Genomic DNA, 13,719 nt, shown 5'->3' with positions numbered 1-13,719 from the left:
TTGCCTGGGGACAGAGCTGAGTTGCCCTGAGTCTCCCTTGGCTTACCCAGAGTGGATAAAAACATGTTGTGATTTCCCACAAGGGCACTGATCAGAGACATATGGTGGCAGTGGGCAGGGTCCTGTGGCACAGACTTGGAGTGGGTTAAAACTGCAGGGGGCGTTGTCTCTACACATGGGGACCCCAGAACTTCACAGGCCAAAGTGTGGGTCATTGTGCGAGGAACTGTAGGGAGATAGATTCTCCGGCCTCCGACCCTCAGTGTTCTCTGGGCTTCAGTGAGAATGTCACAGGCAGAGTTGCAAGAAAGGGGCTGAGTGTATAAGGAAGGCAGGATGCTGGGATTTTCGGATCTAATAACTTCCACACACGTCAAGAGTCTTCTTTTCTGGATCCAGGCGGTGGTTCCACTCTTCGGCGTGAGGAAGATGGTATAGCAGCTCACGTCTCAGCTGCTGGCTCCTGTGGTGAACAGGACATTTACCCCGAGAACAGGATGTGGGAAAGCAAGAGCTGTGTTTTCAGGGTGTACTCATTCCGTGTACATGGACAGAAGGCCATGTTTGCTTGGACTTAACAAGTTCATGGCTTTTGTTCTTCTGCGGGCGGGGGAGGAGGTCTGGATGTATTTGAAAGGGTAACTTGAGTTGAGTAACACTTTCTCCAGTTGCTGGGCTTCTGTTGTTCATTCTTTGGTAAGAGCGCTGTTGTGAGCTCCCTAGTCACCGCACACTGTCTTCCAGGAACGAGAATGTGAGTTTTGCCCTTGGAGGACACAGTAAGAGTAAGCAGCCATTGCCTACACGGAAGGGTGCAGAGTCTCCTAACTCCTTCCTGGACCAGGAGAGCCAGAGACGCAGGTTCACCATCGCTGATTCCGATCAGTTGCCAGCTTATTCCGTGGGAACCAATATCCCCCCCACAAAAATGAGGGGGAAGACACCATCCTATGGTGAGTTCTCCAGGGCGCGTCTTGCCCTGCTGTTTCTTCTTACTTCTCTTCCCCACCCCTTCCTTATTTGGGGCTCTGGCATGACTTGGCAGACTCTTGAGGTGAACTGAGGAAAACATAAACCTCAATGAAATTCTAGGTATGAGCTCTTTATTCATCTGGCTAAGGCAAAGCCTCGTTGAGTCATTGCTCTGCCTGCCATCAGAGCCCAGCTGGGTGAGCTCACGTTACAGTGTGGACTCCAGAGCTGGAGACCCAAAGGCTTCAGTCTCTATCCTTAGTGCTTTCAGAGTCGATGCGGGGCTTTAAAAATAGCTTTGTGTTGAAATTGGCTTCTATTTAAGTGGGCATGGTTGGGAGGGCTTGTCTTGAAGTTGATAAACGTCCCTAACCTCGCCTCACCCTCTGGTCTCCGAAGGCAAACCCCGGCCATTGTCCATGCCTGCGGACGGGAACTGGATGGGGATTGTGGATCCATTCGCTCGACCTCGAGGTCATGGGAGGAAAGGTATGTTCCATCTGAGCGAACCAAAAGCACTGAACGGTGTCAGATGACCCAGGCTACCCCATGCTCTATTCATGAGGGTGATAGATTTTTCTAGAGGCCCAGCCTGTCCTCAGTAAATCAGGCTGCTGAAGGTTGATACAGTATTGCTTGTTTCCAGAAAAATTTAATCTTCTAAGAATCTAGTCAGCATTGTGGCTTTTAAAAAGGCTCTAGACACATACGGTCTACTTTTAAACAAATTATTCATTAAACATCCCTAATTGCATGATTTTTTAAACTTGATTTTTGACAAATTCTCTTTAAATTATTAAAACATAATTACTGTCTGAAAAAATTGTTTTTAATTCACCCTGTGATTGGTTACTTGTTATTGCACCAATCTTTAGGAAACATAAAAATATTTTTGTATGATGGGCACAGTTGTGTGTGCCTTTAATCCCAGCATTTAGGAGGCAAGGATAGACAGATCTCTGAGTTTGAGACCAGCCTGGTCTACAGAGTGAATTTCAGGCTGGCCAGGGATACCTAGTGAGACCTTGTCTCAAAAGCAAAATAAAACTTTAACCTATTTTTGCTAGATAGGCTCTGCTTACCAGTATTGAATGGAAATTATAACATCACCTTTGTAATATTGAAACAGAGTGCAAGTGAGGCAGCGTAAGGCGTCTAAGTGAGCGACTCCTGGCATCTCTGAGGTAAACCTGTCACCTGTGTGCCTGCATCATCTGGATTAACCTCGCACAACAAAGGGACAGGGTGCCAGCCTCTGGCTTCAGATGCTCTTGTTCTACGGAGCAATGTCTGTGCAGCCGTCAGCAGGTGGCAGGGCTGGCCTCCATTTAGATTTTAAATGCTAACATCTCTATCGCCATTCCCTGAGCATGGATCCAGCCTGTTTTCTTCCACATATAGAGAGGTGTAGTGCAGGGATTGGGGCTTAGGAGAACTTCCTGATGATTGCATTAAAAGTGATGATGTCTCTCTGCACATGGCCACTTAAGAAATAAGAGAGCACTGCTCCAGGGATGGAACCCTCCTCTCTGGGAGTGGATAAGTTGGTGGCTTTAACATATTCAGAATCACACATCAGGCACCACCGTCCACTTCCAGAGCCTTCCCGTCACCCTGTAGAACATTCTGTACCTGGCGGTGCTCATACCAATTCCACCTTCCTCATCTCCTGCTCCAGACGGTCACTGGGCCACAAATTTACCAATTTTGTAAATGGACGTAAGGAGTACATGACATCTTTTTTTTTGATGGTAGCAGAGGATATTTATTCTGCTTGAGCAAGAGATGGTCTGGTGTGAGAGCACAAAGGGAAAAGATTTTAGCAGAAGAGCTGGGAGACAGGAGGCTGTCGTTAGGAGTTTCCCACTGGATGGTAGTGATTTTAGTCAATGTTTGCTGACCAGGGACACAGTGAAGAGTTCTCTTGTGTGGCTGTGTCTTCTCGGTCTGAAGCACTTGACTACCAAAGGTCCTTTACTCCTAGAAAAGAAACTTTGACAGTTAGAGCCATTATATATTGGTTTTCCCCTTTAAATGGGGTTTTTGTTTGTTTTGTTGTTCTTTATTCTACTTTTTATTTGTTTTTATTGCTTAAAACAAATTTTAAATTTAAATATATTTTGACCATATCCTTTCCTCCCCAAGTCCTTCCAGATCCTCTCCCCTTCCTACCTACCCAACTTTAAGTTCTTTCACAAAAAACAAAAACCCAAACAACAAAACCCCTCTAAAACCAAGGAAACAAAATAAAACCACACTCAAAAAGGAAAAACAAAACAGCACCAAAACATTTCACAACCACACCACGGCTTTCCTTCCCTGTCTTCTTGAGGCTCACTTATGTCTTAGAATATACAAGGCATCCATGGCAATCCATCATCTTAGTAGTTTGATACTGTTCAGGAACTGAACTGGGTCATCAGGCTTGGAGGCAGACATTCTTACCTGACTGGGCCATTTCACCAACCCTGAGCCCGCCCACTTTCCCTCCTTCCCTTCCTCCTTCCCTCCCTCTCCCCTCTCTCTTTTTAAAGGAACGTTTTTTAAATGGGTTGTCAACTTGATACCCCAAAGCCTTTGATGGGGAGGTCAGTGTACCTTGAGATGTTCTCAAGGCTTCGCGTTACCCCGGTGCACAGAGCATGGCTTCTTCTCGCAGTATCGTCTAACAACCAGGGAGGTTCTGTCTGCAGCTGTGACCATGTTTCTTCACTGATAGATGCTCATCATTTTCAGCTCTTTGTTCTGCCTCAGCTCTCGCTCTCACTGTAAACGTGGCTCAAAGCAGCAACCAAGAGCTGCTCCGCAGCCCGAGTGCTGTACTGTCTTGACACCTCCTCTGCCAGTTTAATCTCTCACGTGTGAGTTCAGCGTCAGGACACAGGCAGAGCATGGACAGCCAAAGTGACCTGTGGTCCCAGTCCTTACAGCCCACATTCTCATCTAAAACGCCACCAGTTTGAACACTGCTAACCTTCCTGTCCCCATTCTGCTCCCTGAACTCCCACCCAAGTCACCTATTAAGCCACTTTGCTGGCCCACATTTCCAAACACTTCCCACGTTCTTCTTGCAAACCAGTTCCAAACACCCAGGAAACACATTGGGTCAAGTTTTAGTTGGAAACAACACCATGTCTTCTGGTGTCACTTTCCTTGTATTAGTTACTTCTTCTTCTTCTTGTTGCTGTAACAAAAGACCTGGCAGAAGCAGCTAAGGGAGATAGAATGTGTTTTGGTTCATGGTTTCAGGGGATTTCAACCCATCATGGTACTAGACTTTTTCTTTTGGGCCACCAACCAGCTCCCAAATTGTGACACGGAGACTTAATATTAGTTATGAACTCCTAGCCTTAGTTTAGCTCTTATTTTAATTGGTTTCTTTTTAATTTATCTACATTTTGCTTTGGGGCTTTTTACCCCCCACCCCCCCTCATGTCTTACATTCTTGCTTCTGGTGTCCGACTCTGGCTGGCAGCTGCCTGGCTTCTAGCCCCATGCATGTCCCTCTCTTTCTCCCTCCTTTTCTTCTTCCTCCTGTTGAGCCTAGGCTTATCCTCCCACTTATTCTCTCCCAGCCCCAACTATTCCTTTCCTGTCTATTGATGATTCAGCTTTTTATTAGGTCAATCAGGTGCCTTAGGCAGGCAAGGTGAAACAAGTGGAACACATCTTTACTTAATTAAAGGAATGCAGCAGAAACAAATGTAACCCATCTTTACATCATGAACAAAGGCAGCAGAAACAAATGTAACCCATCTTTACATCACGAACAAAGGCAGCAGAAACAAATGTAACACATCTTTACATCATGAACAAAGGCAGCAGAAACAAATGTAACACATCTTTACATCATGAACAAAGGCAGCAGAAACAAATGTAACCCATCTTTACATCACGAACAAAGGCAGCAGAAACAAATGTAACACATCTTTACATCACGAACAAAGGCAGCAGAAACAAATGTAACACATCTTTACATCATGAACAAAGGCAGCAGAAATAAATATAACACATCTTTACATCATGAACAAAGGCAGCAGAAACAAATGTAACCCATCTTTACATCATGAACAAAGGCAGCAGAAACAAATGTAACACATCTTTACATCACGAACAAAGGCAGCAGAAACAAATGTAACACATCTTTACATCATGAACAAAGGCAGCAGAAACAAATGTAACACATCTTTGCCTAGTTAAGGTAATATTCCATAACACATCATAGCTGGGAAGGCATGACAGAGAGACTCTGGCTGTGGCAGTGGGACTATGAGATGGTAGACAGGGCTTGGTAGGTCAGTAGCATCAGGAACCAAGAGTAGGTGCTGCCTCCAAAGGACCACCCACTGTGAAGGCCCTATCTCCCAAAGGCTCCACAGCCTCCCAACACAGTGCCAGCCACTGAGGAGCACACAGTCCGGATTTGAGTTGGTGGTGGGGAGGTGGAGGAGTGTCGACATTTATGATTTAACCAGAAGGCTAATGGCAAACCTCTTGTGGTTCTCTTTGCAAACACCCTGGGGTAAGGCAAGCCATTCACAGGGCCTTGCAGGGAAGAGCTTGGTGTGTGTTTACTGACTGAGTGGCATTAGGTCTGGGGGTTCTTGTTCTCATTGGCTTGTGGGCTTTGTTTGAAATCAGGAGAAGATGCCCTCTGCCGGTACTTCAGTAATGAAAGGATCACACCCATCATTGAAGAAAGTGCCTCTCCCGTGTACCGGTTTTCCCGACCAACCACTGAGCGGCACCTGGTGCGGGGTGCGGACTACATCCGAGGGAGCAGGTGCTATCTCAACTCGGATCTACACAGCAGTGCCACCATTCCCTTCCAGGAGGAAGGGCCCAAGAAGAAAGCAGCCTCCTCTGCCAAGGCATCTTCTGGGGAACCTTCGCTGCTGGTCAGCTGGCTGACTCGCCTCAAGCTGTTGACTCACTGAGGCTGCTCCCAGCCTCCTGCCTGTCTCCTGCTAGCAAGTGCCTTCTTCCTCAGTGGACAGCTCCTTCAGATTCCGTCCACAGTGCTCCATGGCGACCTTACTTCGTTCCATTCTATTTTATTTTTTTAAGGTTGTATATTGCCGTTCCTGGAATTTTCAAGTCTTCGGCGGGCATCCAGAGGATCTTACGTGCTGTTTGTGGAGGCAGAAGGAAGGACAGACGTGGCACAGCCTGCTTATTTTTGCCTCCCCATTGTGGGAACATGGAGACATAGTCTGTAAATTGCATGTTGGCCAGACAACTTAATGTCAGGGATCGGCAGCATCGTGCGTTCTTGTTTTCTGGGGCAGTGGGGACTAAGGCCGATGCCTTTTGTCACACAGACGTGTTGGTTTGTGGTCCAACGTCTGTATCTGAAAAAGCCGAAGGGGAAAACTTTTGTTGACTTTTAAAGCCGTAGACCCTATTTATAAGTGTGACCACGTCCACTGCAGAGTGGCGTGGTAGGTGTGTGAGGTTCTTTGGAGCAGGGCTTTACCTGCAGGTCAGCTGTTACACATCCTTAGCCCCCGTGTCTATAACCTCCATTTAGGTGAGCCAGTGTAGACTCTTGTGCACACTTTTGGGTGTGCTGCACTCAAAGAAGTGTGTGTTTTTATGAGGGCTGTTGCAGTTGTTATATATGTATTGTTCCGTGAGGGAGAGAAGCTATAAGATTTGCTGAGAGCCAAAGTATCATTCAGGAAATGAAGCAGTCAGGTTTAGAGTTAGGAGACATGGGGTCAGTTTACGTTATTGACCCGTGTGATGTCTGTCTGCTGGAGACAAGTCAATAGTCCTTCCCAGTTGTACACATTTTGCTAATTAGACATATCTCGGAAAGCCTCATGGTCACTGATTTTTCAACTAGCATCAGGTGTTTCAAAAATGTGTGTCTGGATATTAACTCTTGTTTAAACCGAATGTACAATATTTTGCTAGCATGGAAAAGTCCTATCTTGTTAATTTAAGTGTTTTAAATAGAGTTGTATATTTTTCTTACTCTCAGTCCCATGTAATTGAAGTATTTGTTTTGTGTCATACGTGAAACCCAAGAAAAAGAACATTCAGATTGTCTTCAGATTTACACGTGACCATTCTGGCTATTGCTGGCATGGGCACTAATATTAAAAACCGAAATAAATCCTCCCAAGCATTTTTGGGATTGTATGAATTTGTGGTAGTGGAGTTAAAGAAATAACTGTAAATGGAACTATGGAAAAGGAATTTTCCAAGGTATTCTTGGGCAGAGCTGTCGTGGGGCCTCCTCATACTCTCCTACACCACTGGCATTGCCCACTGACTCTGCCTCAAATGCAGTTCCCACGAGGACCACTGGCGTTAGTGAGCCCTCCCCCATCTTAAATGCCTCTGGCGGGGTTAAGAAACCCAGCATCCCCTACTTTTAGTGTGATCTGGTTCACGCCGACATTTTTCTGTTTGTGTCTGCGTAAGTTTTGAGAAGCTGGTATATTGGGGGAGGGGTTCTCAGACGATGCCACAAACAGGGATGTAAGGATTGTGTGGATGATTCATCTTGGTCCTCAAGCCACAGCATGTGGGCATGAGGCAAGGAAGGAGCTATGCGTGAGAAGAACTGGCCGCTGCCAGTTTCCGGTTGGCCTGAGTTGGCTCTGTGCCCAGACACAGTCCTTGCTTTCGCTCCCTGGTCTAGGAGAGGGTCCTTCATATAATGTGTAGACAGCATCTCCTAAATGGAATGACCGTCTTAAGAATGGATTCTCAGAACCCGGACTTAACCCTCTGCAGTGCTCAACTCGCATTATTGCAGCAGATGGTACCTCCCGGGTTCTTCCTGGAAGCGCTGTAGGAAGTGCTGGGAGACTTCTGGCTTCCTCTGCAGTCTCCACAACTTTTTTTTTCCTTTGTATTTTTATCTTTTTTTTTTTTAAACCTGAATTATGTTTGAGAACTCTATTGCTGCTAAAATACTTCATAACCCTTTACTTTTGAAATACGTGAACAACAGCTGATGATAGTTCCTCCAAATGGGGCTGGGGAGGGTTAGGGTGGGTAAAGAACTTGATGCACAAGGTAAGCATCGGGGTTTGGATCCCCGCAGCTGTGCTGACTGCGTGTTGTCCCAGACCTCCGAGGCAGTCCAGATAAAGGCATCTAGGAGCAGGCTGGTGAGCTAGACTAGCTGGAGTCTTCGAGTTCTGGGTTCAGTGAGAGATCACTTTTCAACATGTAAGACGGAGGGCAATCAAGAAAGACACCCAATGTCAGCCTCTGATCTCCATGTGCATACATGTGGATGCACACATGCACACATACAATAAAAAAATTCTGCAAGGTGAATGAAGAATTCCCCTTTCAACAGTTCCTCTCTTTCAATGGTGGGACTGGTTTAACATAGAAGATGAAGGGTGACATAGCAGTTTAAGCTGGTGACATTTCGGTTCTGTCACACCCAACCCAACCCCTTTATCAAGAAATGGTTTTTGTTTTAAACTATGTTTTTAAAATAATTTTTAAATTTAAATATATTGGTTCATATTCTCCTCCTCCAAGTTCTTCCAGGTCCTCCCCTTCTCCCTACCCACCCAATTTTAAGTTTTCTCAAAAAACAAAAACCCAATACAAAAACAAAAGCTCCCAAAGCAAGAAAGCAAACTAAAACCACATTCAAAAAGACAAAACAAAACCCTCACCAGACTGTAACCAAGTAAAAGCACAAATACAGACGCCCAAATGCAGACATATATACACAAGCAGAGCACACATAGACACCACAGACACACACCACACACGCACACAACCTATGAGTTCTCTGTATGGTGGTCTCCTGCTTCTGAACATGAGGCCTGTCCTGGAGTGGTGGCTATACCTAGTATCACTATTGGAGAAAACCCGATTTCCCCTCTCCCAGCAGGGGAGTGTCAGTGGCTATATTTTTCATTCATTCATTCATTTGTAATAAAACTATCACATCAAAGTTGGACAAGACAAACCAACAGAAAGAGAAGTGCCAGGGTCCAGCTCCAGCAGGGTTCTGAGCTGCAGGTTGGAGGTGTGAAGTCAGGCCTGGCTTCTGCCAGAAAAGAGCTCAAAAGAAGGTCCAAGGATCGGAGCCTCACTCCTTTGCACACTCAGGAGTCCCATAAAAACACTAAACTGAAGCCATTTTACATTTGCAGAAGTCCTGGTGCACACGTGTGTTGGCGCTGTGCCTGCTGCTTCAGTCTCGGTTCCTGTGAGCTTTGCTGTGTTGATTCAGAGGTGGTTTTCTTGGCAGCTTTGCTGTGTTGATTCAGAGGTGGTTTTCTCAGTGTCCTGCTTGTATAATGGCATCATTGCAACCGCCAAATGAAAATCATGGATGATAAAAAGATACACATGTAAAAGCATTTGGCAGGTACACTTGATAAGATGTCAGAGCTGGATATTTATGTAAATAAGATGCAAATGAAATTTCAATATGTAAAGGCTCTACCATGACTATATTGTTATAATCAAATAGCACATGGTATACATACATACATCATACATACATACATACATACATACATACATAGTATAAAGGCATGATCATGGGACCTGGAGAGATGGCTCAACATTTAAGAGTACTGGCTGCTCCCTTAGAGGACCTGGGTCCCATTCTCAGTTTATTAAACCAATATGAGTGGCGAATTTTAACAAAAATTTTAAAAAAGCATTATCCCATAGTCTTTCCCCTTTTGTCTTTTCAAAACAAGAGCCCTGAATCTAATCTCCTTTGTTTAGGTTTTTTCCCCCTGACCATTATCTATAACAACTTGTATCCAACATGCTAAACAAAGACAAACATCCATAATCCATGTTTTTGGGAATGTGGGTGTAGTTTTCTAGGCTACTTCCTGCTGATTGGGGGCGCTGGTAATCTTATGGGGACCAAAAAAAAATTAGGATTATGCTCCAGTCTTGACTAGAGTATTCTGTGAAGCTAGATCATCTCAGCCAGCAGCCTTGAAGCTGTTCTGGATGCAGAACTCAGAAGAATCTGCAACAGAGGTGCTCTGAAATGTTGGATCATCTGGACCATCCATTCCCATTGGAGACTTTTCAGGGTGTCTTCCTCCATCAAATCTTATTTTTCTTAACCGAGAATGCATCCACAGCCTTTCAGTTCCTGTGGAAACAAAAGCAAAATCTCTTCTCCAAACATACTTCAATTTATAGAATGATTTCCTGAAAAACCCCAAACACGTTAAGCCTGAGCTAAAAGTCCTCTATGTGTTGGCAAAGACAATTGAAGTTACGGACTCAGTTGATTGTGAACCGGATTTGCAATGAAATGAGTAGAAGGCAACTGAAAGTTATGTTGTGGGGCTAAGTCTCTATTGTGGAGGACCCAGTCTGCTGAGTGCTTGCCTGCAGCATTCAGGATCCCACCTGGTAAACACAAATAGACTCGCATTAACACGTCTGTTTAGGAAGACTGCCCCTAGGGGGCAGCACCACCCATTTCAGAGCAAATGCTTCAAAGGAAGTCCTGTGTTGGTATTTAGTGTTTCAGTTGATGTATTTGTCCATTTTCTTTCTGCTGTTTTGTGTTCACTTTCTCAATCCAAACTATCATTTATTTTGTGTGCTTTTGGTTTGTTTTTATTTCATTCCCTAAAATAATGTGTTTTAACACCCCCAATTTTTATTTCCATTATCTTCCACAGTCCCCCTGATCTGTTTATATAGACACACTCTTTCACCCCAAGAGTCTGAGGGAGTAAATACCTTTGTTTAAAGTTCGAATATTGCCAGCAAATGGAGAAACTTCTTGCTTCCCTTTTCCAGCCCAGGGTGCACTTGGTAGAGATGTGGGCCTAGCTTAGATGTTTTCTCCTGTTGTGTATACATCTCATTAGCACAGATAACTGGTTCATATTCTCTTGTAGCCGTTAATAAACTGCCCCATTCCTTTCGGGTGAGGTGAACCAAGCCATTTCCTTGGAGATTACATGGGAGTGACCACCTTCAAAGGAATTCATATGCTTTTGGTACAGCCACTCTCTAGCTTGGCCAATGGTTTTGATATTCACTTTGGGAGTTACCCTATGTCTTAGGTTGATCTTTGCATAACCAAGTATAGAATCAGATGTCAAGGCCAAGGTGCTGACTGGTTCGGTTCTGCTTTGCACACAGCCTTTTTGGGGATGGGTGGGTAAAAAGGAATGAGAGGAAAGAGAAAGCAAGAAGTGGGGAGAAGAAGAAAGAAGGGGAGGGGAAAGGAGACAGAAAAGGAGTGAGGAGAGAGAGAGAGCAAGAGGAGGGAGGGAGAAGGAGAGAAGAGGAAAGAGCGTACACTAAGCTTCTTACAAGGGCAGTTTTAAGGGCTGACCTCAAAGACTCATCTTCTAGCATGTTCCTAATGGAGCTTAAGGCTTCAGTGTAGTTTGAGAGGGAACGTGGGGATATTCTACCTGTGTGTTGCATACTTAGCAGCTAGAAGAGGAACATTTTAAAATCTTTTGATTAAAGATTAACTTGAATAATACCTTAAACCTGACTTTTCCAATGTGTCTTCAAGGACATGTAAGGCCAGTGTGATGAACCAGGCCTAGAAGAACCCAGCACAAGATTGGTGACCTAGAAGGGCTTACAAAATGGATTCTGTAACTTATAGACTATAGAATTTGCCCATCTTTTTTCTTAGAAATTACCATCATAATATCTGGAAAGATCTTGATTTCTATTTCAAAGGGCTTCTGTTTATTTGGGATTTGAAGTATTTTTAGAAGTGGGCTGACGTCACAAAAGAATGCTTAGTGTGAAATTAAAGGGAATAAAGGGAAGGATGAAGTCACGCTGAGGTTTGCCAAAGAGCCTTGTTTTTCTCCAGTTCTCGGCAGTGTAATTTATCCTGATTTCTATCGCTCTGCATTTCTCCATCCCTGTAGAGGAAACGTTTTCTGCTACATTCTTTCTCAAATAATGACCCAAGGCTCACCTATTTGGAGGACAGAGATTAAATTCTGTTTGGAAACTAGCAAAATAATGCCATATACGCAAGAGGCTGCATATGATATAGTCCTTGAAAACCTTTGGGGCTCCCCTTAGGAATGCATGCATACGGTGTAGGTCTCCTAAGATCTGGGTTCAGACTGTATTCTTATCTGCCTGAGCATATTCTAAAAGGTCACGGCTCTGTTTCGGAAGCTCATCGTTTGAATGGATCCTGTGTGCATATGCTGATCACTGATGACTGACCTCATGGATGAGAACATGAGAGGTGATGCATTATGGAAAGTGGGTGCCAATCATGCATTCTTGTTGAATGTGTTGGCCCTACTTGTTTTGAGGAAGACAACATCCGAGCCAGCACTTCAGGCTTGTTTTGAGGGAGCCCTCCCTTCCCGAGTGTCATGTTTCTTTGAGTGATTGCGCAACTGAAGTCATGGGAGAAGACTGAGAGACTTCAAGGGATTTTACAAAGCTAGAAAAGACAGAAAGCCCTGACACATTGAGGTAGTGAGAACCTCATCCCTCCTGACTGCTCCCCCCCCCCCCCCGTCTGGAACATTGTAAGTATAGATGTGTTTGTGAAAGATTGATATAAAGGAGAAAAAAAATACTTAAAATACTTAAAAGGAGAGGAATGTCATTCTACCGAGTACACATGTTAAATGGGTTTATAATTTTAACTTTGCTATTTCTTTGCCATTTTGAAATATCTTGGTTGGAACATTTTGATGATTTAAATAGCATCAAAGCTTTAAAATTAAGTTTACTATGAAGCAATATCATCTGTGAAGTAAGAAATTATTCTTTTAATTTTGTGAATGGCAGGCTCTTTTTAAGAGCTGCAATTCCATTTCCCCAAGTGAAGCTGTGCCCGGATGAAAGAGGAGAGGCTTAGGGAATTAGCATGGATGTCGGAAGCTCTGACCTTTGGAAATTGACATTGAGAAACCAGAAATAGTTGAGGAATTGGCTTTTGTCAGACTATCTCATGCCACTTACAGACCTTGGGCTTGAAACAAGTTGTTTATCTCCATCTCACAGTTACCTTCAATGTGGAAGGGAGACTAGAGTCTACTGCCTGAGCTTTCTCTGGTCACGCGACTGCCTGTAAGGCCCTTTCAGGAGCATCTCGATGCTGACTCTTGCCTTGCGGTAACAACAGTGCTTTCTCATCTCAGCCTCTAGTAAATGAAGCATTCAGGGCCAGCCAGCAGGGAATTACTCACCGTTTTGTCTATAACCCACAAAATAATAGCCTTGTCCACTGTCAGAGGCTGCCGTGGAGTCTGTGGCTTGGCTGGTGGTTGTCACTGGTGCATATCTTTGTCACTCGGATGCTTGGCTGAATCAGAACCCACGGAAGGATGACAGTCTATGACTGGACACACTCTGAACACTGGAGTTCTGTTCACTCTGTGGACTTGGCTTATCCTCAGTTTCTCTCCTCCACCCACCAAATTCCTGCATCAGTTATAGATGAACCAAAGCAAATCCGAGCCTGCTTCTCAGCTCTGGAGACGGTTATCACTTTGCTACCCATCTCTGTTTCACAGTGGTACCCCAACTTGTCTTTGTGGTTTGTTTTTAATTTTTTTTAAAGGAATAATGTAGAAAGGCAAAGGGGGGAAGAAACCACAAGAACAATACAGGAAGTGAAGGATGACTGTCAGTCTGTGTTCTTTGGTTTGGTTTGCTAAGCACTGGGATGTGCAAGAATCTGGGCATGTGCAGTTGCAACCACACCGATAGAACAGTCAGAAACTTAGTGCATATGCCGAGGCCCTTCTGTTGGCTCTGGAAGGGTTTGTG

At 44.5% G+C, this 13,719-nt stretch overlaps 1 protein-coding gene across 2 annotated transcripts in view; it reads left to right on the top strand.

Annotated features, from left to right (window-relative positions):
• The window catches only part of Cnksr3 (CNKSR family member 3), a 122,978-nt gene extending 115,855 nt beyond the window's left edge, over positions 1 to 7,123 (top strand). For both annotated transcript variants that reach the window (XM_041680211.1, XM_041680209.1), the window contains exons 11-13: positions 745 to 953; positions 1,372 to 1,461; positions 5,614 to 7,123. In XM_041680211.1, coding sequence (XP_041536145.1) covers positions 745 to 953; positions 1,372 to 1,461; positions 5,614 to 5,909 — 595 coding nt within the window. In that variant the 3' untranslated portion in view covers positions 5,910 to 7,123. The remainder of the gene's footprint in view (positions 1 to 744; positions 954 to 1,371; positions 1,462 to 5,613) is intronic.
• The last annotated feature ends 6,596 nt before the right edge of the window (positions 7,124 to 13,719 follow it).

This window comes from Microtus oregoni, unplaced genomic scaffold, assembly GCF_018167655.1.
Source record: "Microtus oregoni isolate MIOR12 unplaced genomic scaffold, Mior012 000033F_ref0000390, whole genome shotgun sequence".
Classification (NCBI taxonomy): Eukaryota; Metazoa; Chordata; class Mammalia; order Rodentia; family Cricetidae; genus Microtus; species Microtus oregoni.
The sequence above is the reverse complement of the archived record's forward strand: the minus strand, read 5'-3'. Positions and strand labels throughout refer to the sequence as shown.